Source organism: Podarcis bocagei (genome assembly GCF_964188305.1).
Source record: "Podarcis bocagei genome assembly, chromosome: 5".
NCBI classification, from domain to species: domain Eukaryota; kingdom Metazoa; phylum Chordata; class Lepidosauria; order Squamata; family Lacertidae; genus Podarcis; species Podarcis bocagei.
The window spans coordinates 4,882,981-4,905,310 of NC_138129.1; the positions used below are offsets into that span (position 1 = coordinate 4,882,981).

General features: G+C 49.6%; 1 protein-coding gene and 1 long non-coding RNA gene across 6 annotated transcripts; both read left to right on the forward strand.

Moving 5' to 3' along the window:
* The first annotated feature begins 1,440 nt into the window (after positions 1-1,440).
* Positions 1,441-22,181, forward strand: TMEM74B (transmembrane protein 74B). Of its 5 annotated transcripts, XR_014008608.1 has the most exons (3): positions 2,184-2,462; positions 6,361-8,179; positions 19,415-22,181. XR_014008608.1 is itself a non-coding variant. In XM_081196694.1 (2 exons), the coding sequence occupies exon 2, from the start codon at positions 6,395-6,397 to the stop codon at positions 7,094-7,096; it is 702 nt and encodes a 233-aa protein (XP_081052820.1). In that variant the 5' UTR covers positions 1,441-1,541; positions 6,352-6,394; the 3' UTR covers positions 7,097-9,710. The 5 variants fall into 5 exon arrangements, 4 of the variants coding, with proteins under 4 accessions (XP_081052820.1, XP_081052821.1, XP_081052819.1 ...); XM_081196694.1 differs by lacking the exons at positions 2,184-2,462; positions 19,415-22,181 and adding an exon at positions 1,441-1,541 and having other exon boundaries at positions 6,352-9,710; XM_081196695.1 differs by lacking the exons at positions 2,184-2,462; positions 19,415-22,181 and adding an exon at positions 1,472-1,541 and having other exon boundaries at positions 6,355-9,710.
* Positions 10,310-14,390, forward strand: LOC308587775. The gene is made up of 2 exons (XR_014008525.1): positions 10,310-11,032; positions 11,768-14,390. It is a non-coding gene; the product is annotated as an uncharacterized lncRNA (long non-coding RNA).
* Positions 22,182-22,330: the final 149 nt, after the last annotated feature.

The window sequence follows — 22,330 nt, forward strand, 5'->3', positions numbered from 1 at the left end:
TGAACCGACCCAGACCAGGGGTGAAGGAAGGCGTTGTGACACCTGGGGCAGGCATTGCTATGTAGGGTACATGTGTGGTGTCATTACGTACGATGCATGCGGCATATGTAGCGACACCGCACATGCACTGTACTTAGGTGTTTGCCGGCACTACCGCTCCAGTGCCATATGGATGGTGCCGGGATCCATCGCCGCTACAGCAGTGAGCAGAGGATCCCGGCACTGTCCGTACAGCACTGGAGCGCCGCCTCCGCCAAACCGCTATACAGCGCATGTGCGGCATCGCTACGTACAGTGCATGCGTGCGATGCCGCACATGTGCTGTACATAGCGGTTTGCCGCTGGCGCTGGGATCCTCTGCTCATGGATGCAGCCGTGAACACAGGATCCTCCACATGTGGCTGCAGTGGTGCGATGGCTGCTTGTGCTGCTGCGAGCCCCCGCGGGGTGACTTCTTGTCACCCCCACAGACATGGAACCCGGGGAGCACTCCCCCCTGTTGTGACGCCACTGACCCAGACCCTGCAATCATCATCTGAGGAGCACAGGTTTGGAAAGTACATAGGGCATCATAGAATGGTAGAGACCCGCAAGGATCCTTTAGTCTAACCTGCTGCGATGCAGGAATCTCAGCTAAAGCATCTGTGACAGATGGTCATCCAAACTGACCCCACCAAACTCGTAACAATACCTTAACCTACATTCCTCTTAAAGACACAACATGCCACAGTATTTTTCCCATTATTTATTCACGTTGTTATTTATTTCATAATATTTATACACCATTTGATTGTTTTAAAACACCCACACCCTCAAAGCAGTTTACAAATAGAATAACACAGTGCAATTATAAGTAAACAAAAACCCAACTCTTTTAAATCATACAAAATCAGAATAAACTAAAAACAGATCCTGGGTAGGCTTGCCTGAATAAAAACGTTTTTAGCCAGGGCCGAAAAGAACGCGCCTGCCTGAGGTCAAGAGGCGGGGAGTTCCAGAGGGTAATTGCTGCGCACTAAAAGATCCTGCTCTTACAAATGCAAAACGAGCATTGTGTGGCATCTTGTAACAGTGCTAGCGCTGCAGATCGAAGACCGTTAAAGCTTATTTTGGAGGGTGCCTCATATAAACCCACAAATAAACAAATGCAGTCTCACACACCCACAAGCCAGCATCCAGCCGGCGGTTACGCAGGGGTCCCTGCAGCCTCCTGGAGATCAAGATGGGAGTCTGCATATACCTCCGGGCAGCAGCCATTGCACCCCCTGCCCAATCCGGGATGCCCAATTCTGCCCGTTCCCTCGCCCGCCTTTTGCCCGCATGCCCCCCGCAGCTCCTCTCTCTCAAGCCCGGGACTGCGTCGAGGGGCCCTCCCCATCCTCTGGCCTTCCTGGAGCCAGCTGGCACGAAGCTGCGGTGGTGGTGGCATTTCCTTCCCACCCTTTCCTTTAGTTGCTGGGTGGGTGGGGGTGAGTAGGGGAGGGTCCCTGGCGGCGGAGAGGGCCCCACCTTTGCCTGCAGCAACCGCCGCCGTGGGAGAGGTAAGAAGCGACTCTCCCCGCGCCCCTCCCTCCCTCTGGCCCCCAGGAGACTACAGGCTGGAGACTCCGCAACAGGCAGCTCCTCCCCCCGGCTCTCCCCCACCCCCAGAGGCCTCTAGGGCAGGAGGAAGGGGGCGCGCAGCAGCTTATTGCGGAGCTGGAGGTGCCATCGGGCGATTGCGCCGCAGCCTCGGGTCACGGGTTGGCCCCGTTTCCCTTCTCCCTTGCGCTGGTGCCGGGTGGTGGTGGTGCGCGATTTGTAGAGCGATCCTAGCACAGCCAGAGCCCGGGGTGCGTGGGGGTGTCTGTGTGGGGAAAAGGATCAGGCTGCAGGCTCCATTTTCCGGTTAGAGAGAAAGAGACCGCGGAGGGTTGCATTGCACGGAAAGAGTGCTGGAAAGATCAGTTTGTGGGGAGGAAGGGGGGGGCGGTGAAGAGGAAGGCGAGAAAGCGGACCGTCGGTTCCCTTTCCTGCACGCCTCCCACCTACTCGCAAGGAGCAAGACCGGCGCGCCGACTGCGGCGCCGTGGTGCTGAACGGACAGCGACCGGCGGCCAGCCACGCCTTGCGCGAGCCGAGTTGCGGCGCCCGAGGCCGTCGCCAGGGGGCGCCGCTGCAGGATTTTGGCATTGTCTTTTTTTCCCCTCCCCCCCCCCTTTCACTCCGGTTTAAAACCCCTTCTAAACCGAGCCAGCAGCCCACCTCTCTCCCCCCCGCCCCCTACGCCCAGCCTCCACTCCACTCCCTCGCTCCAGGCTGGCCGAGCAACGACCATCGCAGGAGGAGGAGCGCACGGCAGACAGCGGCAGCATCCATGGTCGCTTGCAGCGCTGACCCCCAGCTAGGAGGACCTGCTGGATGTCCCCAGACAGGCAGCATGCGCCCCGCGGCAGCCAGGCAGGCAGGCCGGGCAAGGACAGGTACGACGGGGCAGCGGGAAGTGGGGGGCGTGCGTGGGGAATAGGCAGCCGTGCGCGCCCACCCGCTTATTCCCTGGGGCTTCCATTGCTGGGGAGGCGGAGAGGATTGCTGCATGCGTGTCTGAGGCAGCGGCAGGGCGTGGGGAAAGCTTATTCCTAAATGATAAGAGGTTGTAATCTGGGTGGAAGGGATTGGGGACGCGCGGGAGAGGAGGAGGCAGCAGCAGCAGCAGCTATGAAGTCATCCTTCAATGCTGGCACCAGGGACCAGGATGCGTGAGCCCAAATATTAGACAAATTCACGAAGGACAGCAATAGTATTAGACACCGTGGCTCCACGGCTGGAGGCAGCAGCGCTTCTGAACGTTGGTTGCTGGAAACCGCAGGGAGAGTTGCTCGTGTTCGAATCCCGTTTTTGGGTTTTCCACAGGCCACTGTGGAAACAGGATTTTGGACTAGATGGGCCACTCTGGTGCTATTCCCTACGGTAACTGCGCAGGGTGGGGAAGAGGAAGGCGGGTTGTCCTAGAGCAGTCTTCCCCAACATTTGGAGAGCACCTCGATTGAAGAAGGCTGCCCTAGAGTGATTCGTTCAATACGTTTCCCAGCACAATTCAAAGTGTTGGTGCTGATCTTTAAATCCCTAAATGGCCTCAGTCCTGTATACCTAATGGAGCGTCTCCACCCCCATCATCCAGCCAGGACACTGAGGTCCAGCTCTGAGGGCCTTCTGGAGGTTCCCTCACTGCGAGAAGTGAGGTTACAGGGAACCAGGCAGAGGGCCTTCTCGGTAGTGCCACCTGCCCTGTGGAACGCCCTCCCACCAGATGTCAAAGAGAAAAACAACTACCAGACTTTTAGAAGAGATCTGAAGGCAGCCCTGTTTAGGGAAGCTTTGAATGTTTGATGTATTACGGTATTTTAATATTTTGTTGGAAGCTGCCCAGAGTGGCTGGGGAAGCCCAGCCAGATGGGCAGGGTATAAACTATTATTATTATTATTATTATTATTATTATTATTATTATTATTATTATGCCTGAGTGAAGGGTGTGTTCTGAGCAGCCATGGATCAATCCTACTACCCTCTCACAGCTTGTGTGGGTGTGAGAAGGAAGTTGCTTTGTGCAGGCAGCCCGGTGCTGATTGTTATTTTACAACTCCTCTCTCGCTTCTCATTTTAGGAGTGCACCAATGTGGGGCCCACATCCTGGTGCTGATCAGGATCACACCTGCTGCTCTGCAACCTCACCAGGGGAATCCCAGACTATTCCCTGCAGGGTTGAAAAGACACAGAAAATGTGCACGTGTGAGAGGGAGAGAGTAGGGAAATAAATGGCATGGTGCATAGGAGTGTGTGTGTGGTGGTCATGCTGGATAGCAGCCACGGCAACCCACAAAGGTGGGCAACGTGTCCAAGGATGCGCATGATGCAGTAAAATGAAGTTATGGCTTTGTCTCCTTCGTTGACGGTCAATGGGTCTGATGGCCAAGTTCCTATGCATGCTTATTCAGAAGTCCCACTGGGTTTAGGTCTGACACCCCAAGAGTATCCCCTGCCAGTAGAAAAAAGCATTCTGTTATAGCCGACGAAACAGGTTGTGGTGTGTGATTGGCCATAGTGTGTGTTTGTGTGGTGACCACAACAATATCCCCAATTTGCAAATGTGTCCAAAGTCAGCAATGCCTGCCAGTGGCTATTGGTTTGCTTGCTGCTCCTGCTTATTACATTTATATCTCATTCTTTTTTTTTTTTTTAAAAAAAAGATTTTTATTGAAAGAATTTTTGAATATAAGAAAAAATAAAAAATAAACATACAAAATAATAAGCAGTTAAAAACAAACATTAATTTTCAATAGCATAACTTCCATACCCTTATTTCCTCTGACCTCCTCATACTTCCCTTCTTTGTATTCCATTTCAGTTTGTTAGTTCAGCAAATCCTTATCATTAAACTTTTACCCATTTAAAATCCTTTTTTCATATCTCCTAAAGCATTACAGCTGGAAACCGCTTAGTTTCTATCCAACATCTTTCTAACATTCATTCATTTTACAATATTTCTTTAAATAGTCTTTAAATTTCTTCCAATCTTCTTTCACCGACTCTTCTCCCTGGTCTCAGATTCTGCCAGTCATCTCAGCCAATTCCATGTAGTCGATCACCTTCATCTGCCATTCTTCCAGAGTGGGTAGACATTTATATCTCATTCATATCCAGGGAGCTCAAGGTGGCATGCATGGTTCTTTCTCGCCTCTATTTTATCCTCTCAACAACCCTGTGAGGTAGGTTAGGCTAAGAGACTGGGACTGGCCTAAGGTCACCCAATGCACTTCCTGGCTGGGTAAGGATTTGAACCCTGGTCTCCCAGATCCTAGGGACGCGGGTGGCACTGTGGGTTAAACCACAGAGCCTAGGACTTGCCGATCGTAATGTTGGTGGTTCGAATCCCCGCAACGGGGTGAGCTCCCATTGCTCGGTTCCAGCTCTTGCCAACCTAGCAGTTCGAAAGCACATCAAAGTGCAAGTAGATAAATAGGTACCACTCTGGCGGGAAGGTAAACGGCGTTTCCGTGCGCTGCTCTGGTTTGCCAGAAGCGACTTAGTCATGCTGGCCACATGACCCGGAAGCTGTACACCGGCTCCCTCGGCCAGTAAAGCGAGATGAGCGCCGCAACCCCAGAGTTGGCCACGACTGGACCTAACGGTCAGGGGTCCCTTTACCTTTACTTCCAGATCCTAGTCCGGCACTCTTACCACGAAGGCGCTTTGTGTAGAACTTCTGTGGATTACAAGAAAATTTAAAATCCCAAGTGTGTGTGTGTGTTTGTGTGTGTGTTTGTGTGTGTGTGTGTAAGATTGGTGGACTCCTGCATACCTCCTTTTCTGCTGATCTTTACATTGTCTCTTCCGCTTGCAAAAGGTGTCTACTCAGCCACACTTTCCCTGCAAGGAGGTGCCTCAGGCAGAGCTTTTGCCCTGCCAGCAGGCTGCAGCAAAGTCAGGATAACAGCCGCTTGATCACACAGGGTGCAGGCAAGATCAAGACCGACCTCACCAGGCTCAAGAGACACACTTAATTAACAAAAATTGCACACCACTTGATTGTAATCTGATTCCCTCCCTCTCTTCTTGTTTCCTTTTTCCTTCTGTGATGGAACTCCCATTTGGGGACTTCTCTGGCTTTTTTCTGACCCATGTAGGACCGGTCCATAAAGTTAGCCTTGGTGAAGACTTGACGCTTTCACCCCCAAAAAAGGTTTTTGATTTGAGTTTCCATTGAAATGAGGCTGTATTTTAATGTTTTAATGTTGTATTTTAAACTTGTTTTTAAGTTGCATTTCAATCAAATTATTTTTATATCGGGTGTTAGCCACCCTGAGCCCAGTCTTGTCTTCTAAATGTCAGGTAGTTGTTTATCTCTTTGATATCTGGTGGGAGGGCGTTCCACAGGGCAGGTGCCACTACCGAGAAGGCCCTCTGCCTGCTTCCCTGTAGCTTTGCTTCTCACAATGAGGGAACCACCAGAAGGCCCTCAGAGCTGGACCTCAGTGTCCAGGCTGAAAGATGGGGGTGAAGACGTTCCTTCAGGTCTACTGGACCGAGGCGGTTTAGGGCTTTAAAGGTCAGCACCAACACTTTGAATTGTGCTCAGAAACGTACTGGGAGTCAATGTAGGTCTGGTGCTATATGGTCTCGGCAGCCGCTCCCAGTCACCAGTCTAGCTGCCGCATTCTGGATTAGTTGTAGTTTCTGGGTCACCTTCAAAGGTAGCCCCATGTAGAGCGCATTGCAGTAGTCCAAGCGGGAGATAACCAGAGCATTCAGTGAATGAAGGCCAGGGTGCAAATGGTTCTCATTGATTCCTCCTCTCCGTTCTTCTGCCCCAGCAGCTGAAGTGCTGAGAGGGATGAGCAAGGCGACTGCATCCCAATGGCGTCCTCACAGCCCCTGGAACTGACAGTCTTGGGGAATGTACCTGGACCCAGCCGGGGAGTCCCAGAAGGGGGACCTTCATCACCACGGACAGCTCCTGGCTTGGGCATTGAGAACGCCTCTTACCAGGGGGAGGAGGAAGAGGAAGAGGAAGAGGCAGAAATTTCCTTCCGGACCCGTCAAGGCACAGGAAGCAGCCTCAGGGAGCACACAGCACCCCCTAGGGGAGACCTCTCCCCACGGTCCGAGGATGGCCCTTTGCCGGACGCAGCAGGCAACTCAGTGGACTATGGCTTCATCTTGGCTTTAGTCTTCTTGGTCAGCGGGATTTTGCTGGTGATTGTCGCCTACAGCATCCCGCGGGAGGCGCGAGTCGACCCGGATTCTGTGTCCGCCCGGGAGATGGAGAGGCTGGAGATGTATTACGCCCACCTGGGCTCCCACCTGGACAAGTGCATCATCGCAGGGTTGGGGCTCTTGACTTTGGGTGGGATGCTGCTCTCCACCCTCCTGATGGTCTCTATCTACAAAGGGGAGCTCTACCGGAGGAGGTCGTTCCCGGCTTCCAGGGCTCCCCGGAAGACTTACGGGTCTATAAACCTGAGGATGAGGCAGCTGAATGGAGAAGGGGGGCAGACGTTGGTCGAGAATGAGGTCATTCAGATGACCGAAGTCACAAACACCAGCCAGAGCTGCTGACGTTTCTTCGTAGGTGATGTAAGTTGAACTAGATGAAGGGTCCTCTTCCAACGCTACAAATCTTTGATTCTATTCTACAAGTTAAAAGCACTGAGCTCATATGAGGATTTGCTGGGGGGTTGGGGGAGGGGAAAGGTTCAACATTCATATTTAAGTATAGCTTTGCACCTCAGTGGGGGAACAGTAGAGGAAATGTCGCCTCTTGTTTAAATGCCTCCTTCACTTACACACAAAAGGATGAGGACGGACTTTAGGAAGCTAAATGTTGCTTTATATTTTGGCAACTTAAGAAAAGATTTCCAAGAAAACTCGTGGTCCCCCTCTGAAATTGTTCTGTGCTACGTACTGCACCACTGCTGTGGTTAAAAAAAACCCACAACTTTTTTTTATTGAAAAAACTGTTGCACAACCAAATCGCCTATGCTGAAGACACAGAGCCAAAGCCACATTTCAGAGGCCCTCTTTGGAATTCTTTGTATACTACGAAGCACAGTTTAAGGCCTGTACTTTTGAGCTGGGTTCCTTCGTTCCACTCCTCCCTGCAGCAAACACTCTTAGCAATAGTTCCATCTGGAAGACGTGTGCAACCGTCGCCGCTCCCAGCAAAAGTTCAGAACATGCCCAACCGCTCCATGGTTTGTATGGGTTTTCTGGAGCTCCCAAGACCTTGCTGCAACTTTCGCACTTGCAACATGCTTGGTCTGTCGAAGCCACACCTTCACGCGCAGCCACACAGCCTGACTCACAAACACACCGCCTTGCCACACCAGCAAACCCTATTTCCCTGGCCTCGCTGGGAAAAGAACACCATGTCCAAACTGTTTCTGAGTTGTCCGTGGAAAGCGGGAAGGGAGCAGCGCTTTCAAAGAACCTTCCGCGGTTCTGCTAACTCGTCAATGGGTTGGCCCGCCAAGTCGCCTGCCTCGGATGCAGGGAGGCACTCGCTGCAGTCGGGAGATACAATTACGTCTCGAATGCAAAGCATGAAACATTAATGAAGGCCGGCATGTGGGCAATGCAAATGAAAATGTGTCAGCAGGAAGTTTAAAAATGGATATCGCTCAGAAAGGTGACCTCTAAAAGGTACAACTGCCGGTAAATCTCCCCTCCTAATATTTTTTTAAAGTGCCACTCTCAGCTAAATATAAAATGTGCAGCCACAGCCCAGGAAATGTGTATCACTCAGTATTGAGATCATGAGAAACTGAGGGAAAGCGTTGTTTTGAAAGCCGCACCATCACTTCCCCTTCAAATCTGTCCATTCGTTGCCCCCAGAAATTCCTATAATTGCTTATAACTGGAAGCAGGAGGAAAAAAAGTACTGTATTTTTCACTCTATAAGACGCACCAGACCACAAGACACACCTAGTTTTTGGAGGAGGAAAACAAGAAAAAAAATATTCTGAATCTCAGAAGCCAGAACAGCAAGAGGGATCGCTGCGCAGTGAAAGCAGCAATCCCTCTTGCTGTTCTGGCTTCTGGGATAGCTGCGCAGCCTGCATTCGCTCCATAAGATGCACACACATTTCCCCTTACTGTTTAGGAGGGGAAAAGTGAGTCTTATAGAGCAAAAAATACGGTATTTGTTTTAAAACTGGGAATATAAGAAAAGGCCTCTAAGCAGGAGTTAAACTAGCCAAGGGTTGAATCTACAAGCACAGCAGCAGAAGATGGGAGGGTGGACTGTACCACACATAGTGGGGGTTGTTCACGTTTTTGGAATAGTCACTCGTTTTAAAAAGAGTCATTGCAGAGAGAAAATAAGCACATCGGAGAGATAGGCTGCAGCCCAGCCAACTCCGTTTTGTGCTTGTCTTTAAAAATCACACACAACTCTCACACACACTTACTCAGAAATGTGGTTCTCCAGCTTCATCCTGAACAGGTACAGTCTGTTTTGCCTTCTCAGGACTGTACCATCTCTCCCTACTGCATCAAGCCCTAGAGATGCAAATGATTTTAAAATTTTTTTAGAAAAAGAAATCTCAGGAAAATTATTCCCTCTTGTGCTTGCTTGCAAAAATTTGCAGCAGTCTAGTTTGATTCTCCTTCTCCAAGCACTGTTATTTCTTCTCCTGATGGTTTCCTAATCTGAATTTCTTCATGACGCCTCTATCTAATGTCCGGCTCAATTGAATTTTAATATTCAAAATTTGATTATTTTTTTAATTGAACATTTTCATATATTTCCCCCCCCCCCCAAAGCGAGAATTTAAAACTAGTACAGAATGGTGTTTCTAGATCCAGCACTGGCAGAGTCCGGATGCTTTGAGGAAGTTGCTTGTGTGCTGATCACAAGGCATCTAGCAGCCCTTTCCTGCCCTCTCCATTCAGAAATCCAGGATGCAGATCAAAGCAAAGAGCAGAGGAGAAGGAGGCCGTGGTCTCTCTCTCTCTCTCTCTCTCTCTCTCTCTCCCTCTTTCTCTATATAATTAATTTTTAACATATCATTTTCAGCAATCATTTAACACAATTTCATACCTTATACAATTTTTTTACTTCCGTCAATCCCATCTGAAAATTTTCCAATCTTTTCCACTGAATTTACATCTCTTAATTTCACCATTACTTATAATTATCATAACTAATAACTCTCTGCATAATCTTCCTTGCAATATTTCTTATATTCCTCCTTACAAAACTAGTGTAATCTGTTGATTACAATTGCTTTTCAAATAGCTCACATATTTATTCCAGTCCTCTGAAAATCTCTGGTCCGGCAGGTTTCGAATACTTCCTGTCATCTTATCTAATTCTGAGGCCGTGGTCTTTCTCACTCAGTGTGTGACTCCTGCTCTTCGGGCTGCATGATCTAAGATGATTCCCTCCAGCAGGGGCACTAATGGATTGGGAACTAATGGCACCATGAAATTACACCAGTACGTGGATTCCTTGGTGTCAGGAGTGGTCACCCACTTCCCTTCAGAAATAATATCTATTTAGTATCACATTTATATCCCACCTTTCCTCAAAGAGTAGCCCAAGGTGGCATACTTCTCCTGCTGCCTTGTTTTTTTTTTTTAAATCCTCACAACGACCCTGTGAGGTAGGCTAGGCTGAGAAACAGTCACTGGCCAAAGAGATGCCGAGAACTGAACCCAGGACCTTCTGAATAGAGCATCGCTACAGCCCATCCCCAACGAAGGCTAAGACTCTAATACAGGCATAGGCAAATGTCGGCCCTCCAGATGTTTGGGACTACAATTCCCATCATCCCTGACCACCGGTCCTGTTAGCTAGGGATGATGGGAATTGTAGTCCCAAACATCTGGAGGGCCCGAGTTTGCCTATGCCTGCTCTAATAATAGCCAGGGCTGGTGGCAATTGTGGCAATTCTGGAAGACACCTTGTTGGAGAGGGCTGCTGTATTTCAGAGTCGGCACACACCTAGCATTGCACACTAAGAGCTTTAGGGATGATGCTTGTATGTCAATCAATTCAGTTTCTGCCACTGGCCAGTTTTGATGGCTGGGCACCAAACCAGCTAAGCCCGCCTTCTCCAGCCGGCTGCCATTCGGATATTGTGCCTCCAATATCACCCGCATCCTACAATGTTCACCAAAAAGGTTTGCTCTTGCACACTGACCTGGTGGATATCGGCCTGTGTTTTGGTAGAAAGGGCTGCAGCTCGGAGGTAGAGCAGCTGCTTGGCATGCAGAAGGAAGGGCTCCATCTCCGACATCTGCAGGTAGGGCTGGGAGAAACAGCCTGACTTGACACCCTGGAGAGTAGCTGCTGGTCAGTGTAGACAATACTGGGCTAGATAGACCAGTGCTCTGACTCAGTATAATGCAGTTTCCTATGTCTTTAAATTAATCTTGGAGAACAACATTGGATCATAGAATTGTCGAGTTGGAAGGGACCCTGAGGATCATCTAGTCCAACCCCCAGCATTGCAGGAATATGCAGCTGTCCCAAAAGGGAATCAAACTACCGTATTTTTCGCTCTATAACACGCACCCGACCATAACACGCACATAGTTTTTAGAGGAGGAAAAAAAGAAAAAAAATATTCTAAACGAAACAGCGGATGTATGATTTTTGTGGTTCATGCTGTGGCTACAGACATGTGATCTGACGGTGAGTTTGGGGTAGCCCAATGCAAAAATCCTGAGGATCCCTGTGGATCCATGCTTTGTAACCACGTTTTTGCACCACTGCGGCCCCAGGCAACAGTGGGTGCATGATTTTTTTGGTGCAAGCTGTAGCCATGCACATGCTATGTGATCTGATGGTGAATTTGGGGTGACCCAGTGCAAAAATCCTGAGGATCCATGTGGATCTGTGGTTTGTAACCACGTTTAAAGTGGGGAGGGAAGGAAAAGCACTCAAGGGACAAAGAGCACGCGTGGGGTGGGTGGAGAAGGATGCTGCTAATAATGAAGAAGAGGGGTATAAGGGGAGAAGGCTCCTCTCCTCTCCCGCTTTGCTCCTTTAAAGAAGCAGGCTCTCTGTCCCTCTCTCCTCCCCACTCAGCAGCTCTTCTCCCGCTTTGTTGTTTCAAAGTGAGCCTCGGAGGAGGGAAGGAAGGGGAACCATGGATCCTCTGCTCACGACTGCAGCAGATCCCCCCGCCACCCGTAGGCATTCCCTCCATAACACACACAGACATTTCCCCTTACTTTCTAGGAGGAAAAAAGTGAGTGTTATGGTGCAAAAAATACGGTAAGTAATGGGGCCTTGTTTAAATGTACTGATACTGCCAGCAGAGTCGTATGAGCCGCTCTTTGATAGAAATCGCAGCACCTGCCTTGTTCCTTTTGGAATAATAATCCAAGCTGGATTAAAAGACACCCCTCCCCCCGCTACGTCCCTGGCACGCCTGCCAGGCCGCCATCCATCAGGTCACCGCCGAAGAGCAAACTCGCTGAGCGAACATCAATTGCTTTCGCTCTCAATAAGATTAAATGCCCTTTAAGAGCGATCAGCCCGTTAAAGAGATTAAATCTGCAGAAGGCCCCGGTTTATTGGCGAAGGAGACAGGCTCGGATTTGCATTATAAAGTAAAGGCTGTTTCTCATGAGGCTTTAATGGAATTATGCGGGCACTGTCTTGCTCCTGCGCCGTTCCTTAAGGAGACCCTGGAAAATTCTCCTAAGGGGTGGACACTGGAACAGAAGAAGCTGCTTTAGGCTGAATCAGGCTGCTGATCTGTCGAGCTCAGGAAACACCAGTGGTTCCTCAACTGGGAACGGGGTGGGGAATCACTGCTCCTTGGCTCCGTAAACTCATCTTCAGTGCCTCCTACCCTATAAAAGGCAATTATTCAGAATGGCAGTTTGCACGACCCACTAAAAATGATAGAAATGGTCAAGGCTGGAGTCAGATGCAGGTCAGCACAAAGGAACAGTCAGGTGTCCATCAAATTACCATATTTTTTGCTCCATAAGACACACTTTTTTCTTCCTAAAAAGTAAGGGGAAATGTCTGTGCGTCTTATGGAGCGAATGCGTGGTCCCTGGAGCTGAACTGCGCAGGGGCAAAAAGCAGATAATGCTTTTTTTTTTTTTTTTGGAAAGAGGGAAGAGGGTGTTGAAACAAAGCCGCTGATTGGCAAGCGATCGGGGAGGGAGATAAGGGACGCTAGAGATAAAGGAGGATGCCTGGGAGGGGGGAGGTAAAGAGCAAACTGGCAAGGAGAGGAGACAGGAAGACTAAAGCAATGAGGAGAGAAATTAGAAGAAAAGGGGGAGCAAAAAACTGCTCCAGCTAAGGAAAAGACACTAAGGCAAACAAGAGGGAAGGGAGTGTTGAAAGGAAGCAGCTGATCGGCAAGCGATCGGGGAGAGAGAAAAAGGGACGCCACAATGGCACAAAAACGTGGTTACAAAGCAGGGATCCACATGGATCCTTAGGATTTTTGCATTGGGCTACCCCAAACTCACCGTCAAATCACATGTCTGTGGCCACAGCATGAACCACAAAAATCATACATCCACCGTTTCATTCAGAATATTTTTTTTCTTGTTTTCCTCCTCTACAAACTAGGTGCGTCTTATGGAACGCAATGGCAGGCAACTCTGCAACATTTTACAGCAGGTCTTGCCCCTATGGAGCAGTGGCCAGGACTTAAGGTCCCTGCTCCCAGCCCTTCTAAGGCTCCCCCCCTCGCGGATGTTTCCCCAGCAGTCTCAAACTGTGTCTGCCCACCTCTGTTCTGCTGTCCTCAATACTCTGCTTGTTTTTGGAGGCCAGAGGGGAGAGGAGCTGGTTGCAGCAGGCGAGGGAGACTCCCTGGGTTCTTCAGCAGCCTCTTGACTGCCCTGCTTCAGCCTCAGAGTCTGAACTGCTCTCTGTCACCGGCTCCCCCTGCTCACTAAACCCTGTTGCTCCTTCAGAATCTGGAACACCACCCCAATCTTCCCCCTCTGACCTCTCCTCAACATCGCACCGCCAATCCCTGGGCTCTGAGCCTTCCTCCTCTGGGGGTTTCCCTTGGAGGTGGGGTTCCCTGGCAAAGTGCCCCCAACCACTCCTTGTCCCCAAGCCAGTCCCCGACATCAAATTCAAGCAGTAACGATTAATTGCATATTTATTCAAAATCCAACTAAAGCCATTTGGTTTGATTGATTCAACAAAACTTGATTCCGTGATGCCAACTTTTCAGAGCCTGGGGGTCATTTATACCTCCATCATCCTAGCCTGCTTCCCCCATCCCTCTTAGCGCCCCACCGTGGCAATCCCACTGACCCCCACTGGTCTACACTGATTATCAGCAGCTCTCAAACATTTTCGGCAGGAAGTCTCTCCTAATCCTACCTGGAGATGCTGGCGATTGAATTTGGGACTGTCTTCATGAAGGCAGATGCTCTTCCACTGATCTACAGCCCTTCACCAGGGTAGGGAAGTGGGGGGGGGGATTCTCTCCGTAGCCAAAGCAGAAAGATTCTGCTTCAATGCAAAATGAGAAATCTGCAAGCTGCATTAATAATAATAATAATAATCATCAATTTTTATTTATACCCCGCCCTTCCTGGTTCAGAAAACCGGGCTCAGGGCAGCTAACAACAAATTTAAAACACCAATTGATGCAACAAAAAACAGCATAAAATACAGTATAAAACGTGAATAGCGATAAATTCAGAATTCAAAAATCAATTTAGGGGGGAAATCCATCCAATAAACATTCGATGATCACCAGGGCTACCTGGCTAAATTAGTCCTATTTGGGCCAGCGAGGAGACCAGGGGAGAATTAGCTGTGGGATCCCAGAGCGGGTAATCTTCACAAAAAGGGGAGGGGGAGGGAAGGAAGGGGAATAAAAGATCAGGCTAAGTTCAGATTGAAAGCCAGGTGGAATAGCTCTGTCTTACAGGCCCTGTGGAAGGAAGTTAAATCCTGCAGGGCCCTGGTCTCATGGGACAGAGCATTCCACCAGGTCGGAGCCATCACTGAGAAGGCCCTGGCCCTGGTGGAGGATAATCTGATTTCCTTAGGGCCTCTAAACTATTCATGGACCTTAAGGTCCTCTGCAGGGCATACCAGGAGAGGTGGTCCCATAAATACGAGGGCCCTAAGCCACAAAGGGCTTTAATAATAATAATAATAAATAATAATAATAATAATAATAATAATAATAATAATAATAATAATAATAAATTTATTTATATCCCGCCCTCCCCAGCCAAAGCCGGGCTCAGGGCGGCTAACAACACTAAAATAGTGCAACATTATAAAAACATTATAAAAATTAATCAAAATCAAAATTGATGGCAACCATAAACTAAAGTTTTGTAAAGATTGCCAAAGGAGGGAGTCAGGCTGTGCCCTGGCCAAAGGCCTGGTGCAACAGCTCTGTCTTGCAGGCCCTGCGGAAAGATGTCAAGTCCCGCAGAGCCCTAGTCTCTTGTGACAGAGCGTTCCACCAGGTTGGAGCCGCAGCCGAAAAAGCCCTGGCTCTAGTTGAGGCCAGCCTAACCTCCCTGTGGCCTGGGACCTTCAAGATGTTTTTATTTGAAGACCGTAAGTTTCTCTGTGGGGCATACCAGGAGAGGCGGTCCCATAGGTATGAGGGTCATAGGCCGTATAGGGCTTTGAAGGTTAAAACCAGCACCTTAAACCTGATCCTGTACTCCACCGGGAGCCAGTGCAGCTGGTATAGCACCGGGTGAATGTGATCTCGCAGCGAAGACCCCGTAAGGAGTCTCGCTGCGGCATTCTGCACCCGCTGGAGTTTCTGGGACAGATCTCAAGGCAGCCTGCACTGGAGAACGTTCCAGAGGGTATCTGTGCACATGGCTGCATGACAGGAGTTTTAAACTCTGTTCATCACACAAGCATGTCCATCACTGGATTGCCCTAGATTGGCTGCACCTGAGGTAGTCAATGTAGTGTCCTGTAGATGCAGCCAGATTATGTAACTCGCCAATCCCAGACTCTGGCTGATGCTGATGGGAATTCCCTTAGGTCAAGAGAGCATTTCAAGGGGGACTTGCCCAAATCTCCCTTTCCAATGCAAGATGCGAACCCAAACTCAGACATCCGGCAAAACTCACACTGCTCCGAACTTTGCACTTCTCCAGCCAAGTACCGTATTTTTTTGCTCCATAAGACTCACTTTTTCCCTCCTAAAAAGTAAGGGGAAATGTGTGTGCGTCTTATGGAGCGAATGCAGGCTGCGCAGCTATCCCAGAAGCCAGAACAGCAAGAGGGATTGCTGCTTTCACTGCACAGCGATCCCTCTTGCTGTTCTGGCTTCTGAGATTCAGAATATTTTTTTTCTTGTTTTCCTCCTCCAAAAACGAGGTGCGTCTTGTGGTCTGGTGCGTCTTATAGAGTGAAAAATATGGTAACTTGATGGAAAATGCACATATTAGGGGCAATCGGTTTGCAAATAGAGAGAAAGAGAGAGGAGAAATTGCTTGTTGAAAATGTGTGTAGCAGAAGAGACAGGGCAGGTTTTGCCACACTAAGACCTGGGTCCCTAGGAATGGTTTCGCATCCCTGCAAAATATTGCACTTGGGATTAGGGTTGCTGCAGGGGGTTGAACTAGATCAGCCTTTCTCAACCTGCGGGTCCCCAGATGTTGTTGAACTAAAGCTCCCATCACCTCTAGCTAGCAAGGCCAGAGCTCAGGGATGATGGGAGTTGTAGTCCAACAACATCTGGGGACCCACAGGTTGAGAACCGCTGAGTCCTGGATGATTGTGAGGTTCGCGAAGCCAGGCTAATTTTCCAATTGGCGATGGAGGCAGGGGTGGTGGCGATTGTGCTGTGCCCCTGGAAATAAAGCGGGCTTAATGCTAGAGACAGCAAGCTTAAATGATTGTAGAGTTAGAGATAGATGATAGATAGATATCAGAGCATGAGAGAATCCGGGGTGGGATGGGGAGGATATTGAGTACCAGACAGCACGGGAATGTGACTGTATAAAGCATCATATATGGGGACATGGGGACGTGGATGGAGCTGTGGGTTAAACCACAGAGCCTAGGACATGCCGATCAGAAGGTCGGCGGTTCGAATCCCCACGGCGGGGTGAGCTCCCGTTGCTCAGTCCCTGCTCCTGCCAACCTAGCAGTTCGAAAGCATGTCAAAGTGCAAGTAGATAAATAGGTACCGCTCTGGCGGGAAGGTGAATGGTGTTTCCGTGCGCTACTCTGGTTTGCCAGAAGCGGCTTAGTCATGCTGGCCACATGACCCGGAAGCTGTACGCCGGCTCCCTTGGCCAGTAAAGCGAGATGAGCGCCACAACCCCAGAGTCGGCCACGACTGGACCTAATGGTCAGGGTCCCTTTACCTTTTTATGGGGACATGACAAGAATTCATACTGTGGGAGAAGTGGGCGTCAAGACCACCGGGGAAGGTGGTGGACCCTCTTTCATTGTAGGTTTTTAAAGCAGAGGTTGGGTGTTCACCTGCCAGGGATCTTTAGCTTTAATTCCTGTGGTGCAGGGGGTTGGACTAGATGACCCATGGGGGTTCCTTGCAGCTCTACGAGTCTGTGATTCTGTGACAGTGAAGAGATGTCAAAGACAAGAGCCTTTGACCTGTGTCTTCAGTAGCTGGGAAGAATGGGGAGATTTTTTTTGCAGAGTGTGACATAACATCCCTTTCAAATGCAATTATTAAAGATAAAGGCGCTTGCAGGTAGGTGGGTGGGAGGCAGCAAAATAGGCATTTCTGCAAGTTCCATAAATGAATGTGCAGGGAAGAGATGATAGAGGCTTTCTAAATTATGAGACACCGTCTCACATACTACTAGAAAGTCTTAGGGGGGGGGGGTCATCTGGTGAACTGACCTCGATGAGATTTGACCTGGATGGATAGAAGGATCTGCTCCTTTCACTGATTCCAAGTAATGATTTTATGGCATCTGCAGGAGTTGACTTAGATGGCTTTTTAGAAACGAGTTGTCGGAGCACAGCTTGGCTCTTTGCCATAATTGCTCAATGGAGCCTCCTTGTACAGAGCTAGTCTACCCCTGAAAATTAGATTCTGCGGACAAATAGCAGGGCGTGGTGTTGTATGTTTGAGCTGGCCACTGTTGGAAACAAAATGCTGAATTTCTCTCTGCCCTGGCAAGGCTGCTCAATAATAATAATAATAATAATAATAATAATAATAATAATAATAATAATAATAGTAAATTTTGTTTATACCCCGCCCTCCCCATCCAGAGCCAGGCTCAGGGCGGCTAACACCAGTAAAATTACAATAAAAACATAATGGGGGGGGCCAATTTAAAATACAGGTTAAAATGCAATTTAAAATGCAGCCTCATTTTAAAAGTAGCCCATAGATCAAGACCATAAGGGGAGGGAAACATAAGGGTCAGTCTGAGTCCAAATCAAAGGCCAGGCGGAACAGCTCTGTCTTGCAGACCCTGCAGAAAGATGTCAAGTCCCGATAGGGTTGATGGTCCAAAACATCTAGAGCAGTGGTGGCCAAACTTGGCCATCTGGCTGTTTTTGGACTACAACTCTCACCACCCCTAGCTAACAGGACCAGTGGACAGGGGTGATGGGAATTGTAGTCCCAAAACAGCTGGAGGGCCAAGTCTGGCCACCACTGATCTAGAAAATACCTGGCTGTGGTCTGGTGAAACAGGGCTAACAGGCAAAGTAGGGACGCGGGTGGTGGCGCTGTGGTCTAAACCACGGAGCCTCTTGGGCTTGCCAATTGGAAGGTTGGCGGTTCAGATCCCTGTGACAGAGTTTGCTTCCGTTGCTCTGTCCCAGCTCCTGCCAACCTAGCAGTTCTAAAGCACACCAGTGCAAGTAGATAAATAGGTACCACTGTGGCGGGAAGGTAAACGGTGTTTCCATGCGCTCTGGCTTCCATCATGGTGTTCCGGTGCGCCAGAAGCGGTTTAGTCATGCTGGCCACATGACCCGGAAAGCTGTCTGTGGACAAACGCTGGCTCCCTCGGCCTGGAAGCAAGATGAGCGCCGCAACCCCATAGTCACCTTTGACCGGACTCAACCGTCCAGGGATCCTTTACCTTTTACCTTTAACAGGCAAAATTTGCTAGTCAAACAGAACGTAGCCTTCACCCTTGACCCTGGCTCCTTGCCCTGAGATTTTAAGAACTTCAGAACATAATAAAAGCCTGCTGGATCTGGCCAATAACCTATCTAGTCCAGCATCCTGTTCTCACAATGGCCAAACACATGCCTGTGGAAAACCAACAAGCACGACAAGAGCGTTCTCCCCTCCCATAACCCTCTCATCCCTGAATTCCTCTAATCCTCTTCGAAAGCCATCCAAATTTTGTTGGCTATCACTGCCTCCCAAGGGAGCGAGTTCTATAGTTTAACTAAGTGCTGCGTGAAGAAGGGCTTTCAAAAATCTGACCTGAACCTTCCAAACATTCTGAATCTTGCTCCTTCCACACGAAGTTCTGAAAAGGAAGCTAAGCCCCTAAAACTTCAGGAGACCTGTCAACCAGCCCTATACCTGCACAGAAGAGCGTCTTCACTCAGAGACAGGTTCACCTCTAGGGACAAGTGGGAAAGATGCTATGAGGAACATCCACCAGGAGATGGTCAGAGATAGATAAATTTATTACGGTCAGAGACCAGCTTATAAAACACACTTGGGGGCACAACCCCAGAAGGAAAGCAAACATTTAAAACAATGTACAACAATAAGTTTAAAATTTATAAATGCGATAAGCGTGTAGACACTTAAGACTTTAAGATAAGCTACCGCAGAGAGATGACCCAGAGTCACCCATGGAAACGAGTTTGGGGATTTTCTTAACGAACTAGTTTGGGTCGGGGGATAGTCTGCGCCTACACAGAATCTGGCGACCATCCGGGTCGTCTTATGATCTTTGCCTAACAGGAAAAGGTCAATTTTTTTGCTTTTCCAGGAGGTCAGCGAGCCTCACCAGCAGGGGATCAATGGTCTCACTATGTGCCTCTTCATAAAAGGGACATCTAAAGAACAGGTCTCTGGGCTTCCTATAACCCCCAATGAACAGGCGCAAAGTCTCTGAGCATATGGGACTTTTTTAAAGGATCCTTCCAGGACCGGCAAAGACAGAGCTGAGCTTCTGGTGATGGTCAGAGATGACCAAGAGCTGTTCTCTACTGGATAGCAGAGCCACATCCCTCTCCTCCTCTTTCTCCTCCCTTGGCCTCGCTGACTCCACGGCTGGCAGCAGCTCCTCACCAGCGTTGACCTAAAAATGTCTCTGGCCTTGGCATGAGCTTGATCAGCTGGTCGTATGACTCTTTGCAGGATGCAACCCTGGCGAACTGTCCAGCTAACCCAAGCTGGAAGCTGGAACCTGTGCGTTGTGGTTGGAGCAGGGCCAACACTACTATGAGGTTTCCTGAGGCAGCCGCCTCAAACGGCACTCTGGGAGAGATGGCAGAATTGGATCCGAGTGGCGCATCTGCTTCCCTTCCTGCTCCCTCCTCCTCCCTGGTGTAGTCTATTCATACGTGCACATCCCTTTTTATCCTCCATTCAGGTAAGGGTGGTGGCGGCTGTGAGATGAGCACCCTTCAGCCACTGGTTGGTTGGTTGGCATCCGTCTGTCTTGGGGGACACTGGAAGAGTGAAGTCAAACCATTGGGCAGTTGCAGCGCCTGCTGTGGCTGCAGAGACCGATGAGGGAGAGACATCTCTCTGCGCTCCTCCCAGCAGTCATTCCTTCTCTGGTCACTGCTGTGGACGCACAGCAAGACTGTCTGTCTCCAGGCACTGCGGTCGCCTGCAAGCGATTCCCAGCCGGCAGGTTTGTGGACATCTTTTGGGCGCAGAATTGGCCTGGCGCTCTCCAACCACTACAGTACCTTCTCTCCACCCAAAGGCATATTTCAGTCCACCAGAGAGACTCAAGTCAGCTGCAAAGTAGGTGGTGCATTTAGCTCTGACAGAGAGGCATAGAGGGTGGCGTCCCTATCCCTATATCTAACTACACTTCCAAGGGGGGGACATCATTTTCTGGTTTGCCTTGGGCAGCAAAATGTATTGGGCCGGCCCTTGGTTGTTGCACACAAAGGGATCACAAGGAAGGGCGCAGGGTTTCCTGGGGGCCACCACGGTCAAGGCCTTAGTGTAAAGAGGAGGCCCTGACATTGAGATGCTTCTGAGTGATGAGGCCAGTCTGTGTATCTGGAGCAGGGAGGTTGTGACGCTTAGGACGCTGCCATCTCCTGAGTCGGACTCTTGGTCTGCCCAGCTCAGCATCGCCTACACCAGCAGCCCAACCTTTTTAGACCCATCCCCACAGCTTCCTCTGGTCCCTGCTCAGATTGCAGTTGTCATCTGAGCAGCACTGACCACAACAAGCCTTTAACCGAACCTAAAATTACGAGCTGTGCCTTGCGCCTTCAACTAACACTCAAAGGGGAAGGAGAGAGCTGAGCTGGGAAGATGACTAAGCAGGTCTCTGTAACAGGTCTTCTTTTTGTAAAATTAAGGCTCAGCATTCATAAAATGCAACTACTGGACTTCATCGGTAAAAACGATGATAGTTTATAACTCAGCCAGCCTTCCCCAAGTCAGTTTGTACTTCTCCCCATCAGATTATGCTTACCAGGGCTTCAATTCAGTGGGCAAGACTGGATTTTCCCAAGGCACGGTGGTGGAATGACGAGAGAAGCTCTCAGACCCAGGGGAACTGATCGGAACACAATATGACCAAAATATGGGTCAAGCGAAAGCCCTAAGAGAGGGAATAGGGATCCTGTGGCTCTCTAGATCTTTCTGCGCTCAAGTTCCCATCATCCCTGAGCATCGGCCGTGCTGGCTGATGGGAGTTGAAGTTTGGAGAGCCACCCCAGGAAAGCTCTTGGTAGCAACCAAATCGCTTCCACTTTCCGTACCACGCCTGACACTTAGGTGGAGCTGTTGCAAAAAGGGACAGTACTAATACGACCAGCAGTCGTTCTTTGTTCATTCAGCCAAGCGAAGAGCAGAAGAGGCCCTCTCTAGTAGGGATATCCACCAAGTGGCCTTATTTTCGACCAGACCAGTGGTCCACCTAGCCAAGCATCGTCTATCGCCAAATTTCACATCTCCTCTGGGTCTTTGAGGACCACCTCTCCTAGGCTTCTTCCCCCAGATGGAGAAGCCAGGGTCTGAGTCTTGGACCTCAAAGGAGATGCTTTGCCACTGAGTTATAGGGACTCTCCCTTACTAGCCAGGTAGCTGTGGGGCATTAGCCAAAGGGCCACCAGCCCCTCCTGCCTTACAGACCCCAAACCCTGACCTCCCCAAGGAGGGAGGCTGAAACAGCTTCTGTGGCTCTAGGTCAGCCTTCCAGAGGTTTCGGGCTTCAACTCCCACCATCGCTAGGGAACACAGCTGTACAATGATGGGGCTAACAGTAGCGAGGCCCTGCTGGATGGAATCGATGGAAGTTGTAGCCCAAAACCTGGGCAGGAAACAGGGTTGGCGGAGGCTGCGCTAGAGATTTCAAGGGACAGAGGGTCTTTTTTTGCCAACTCCGGGGAACAAAACTGCAGTTCTGTGTTTCCACCGTTTGTAGTCACAGTCAGCAACACCCAATAGGTGACTGAGGGTGTTTTAAGAAATGTTCCCCCCAATGATGTATTTGTCTATATTTCTTCCCCCATCCCCCACTGTGTTCCTCCATCAAATTAAAAGTTGATCCTGTAATACTTGACATCTCTCTGCTGTTCTTTCAGAGGGCCCCTGGGGTCACACGCTGCTCATGGCGTTTTTGGAACTGGTGGACGGAAAACACACAAGTACCCAAAGGTGGAGGTTGGGGGAGGGGAACATACCTGCCTGAAGTGAGCCAGGTAGCTAC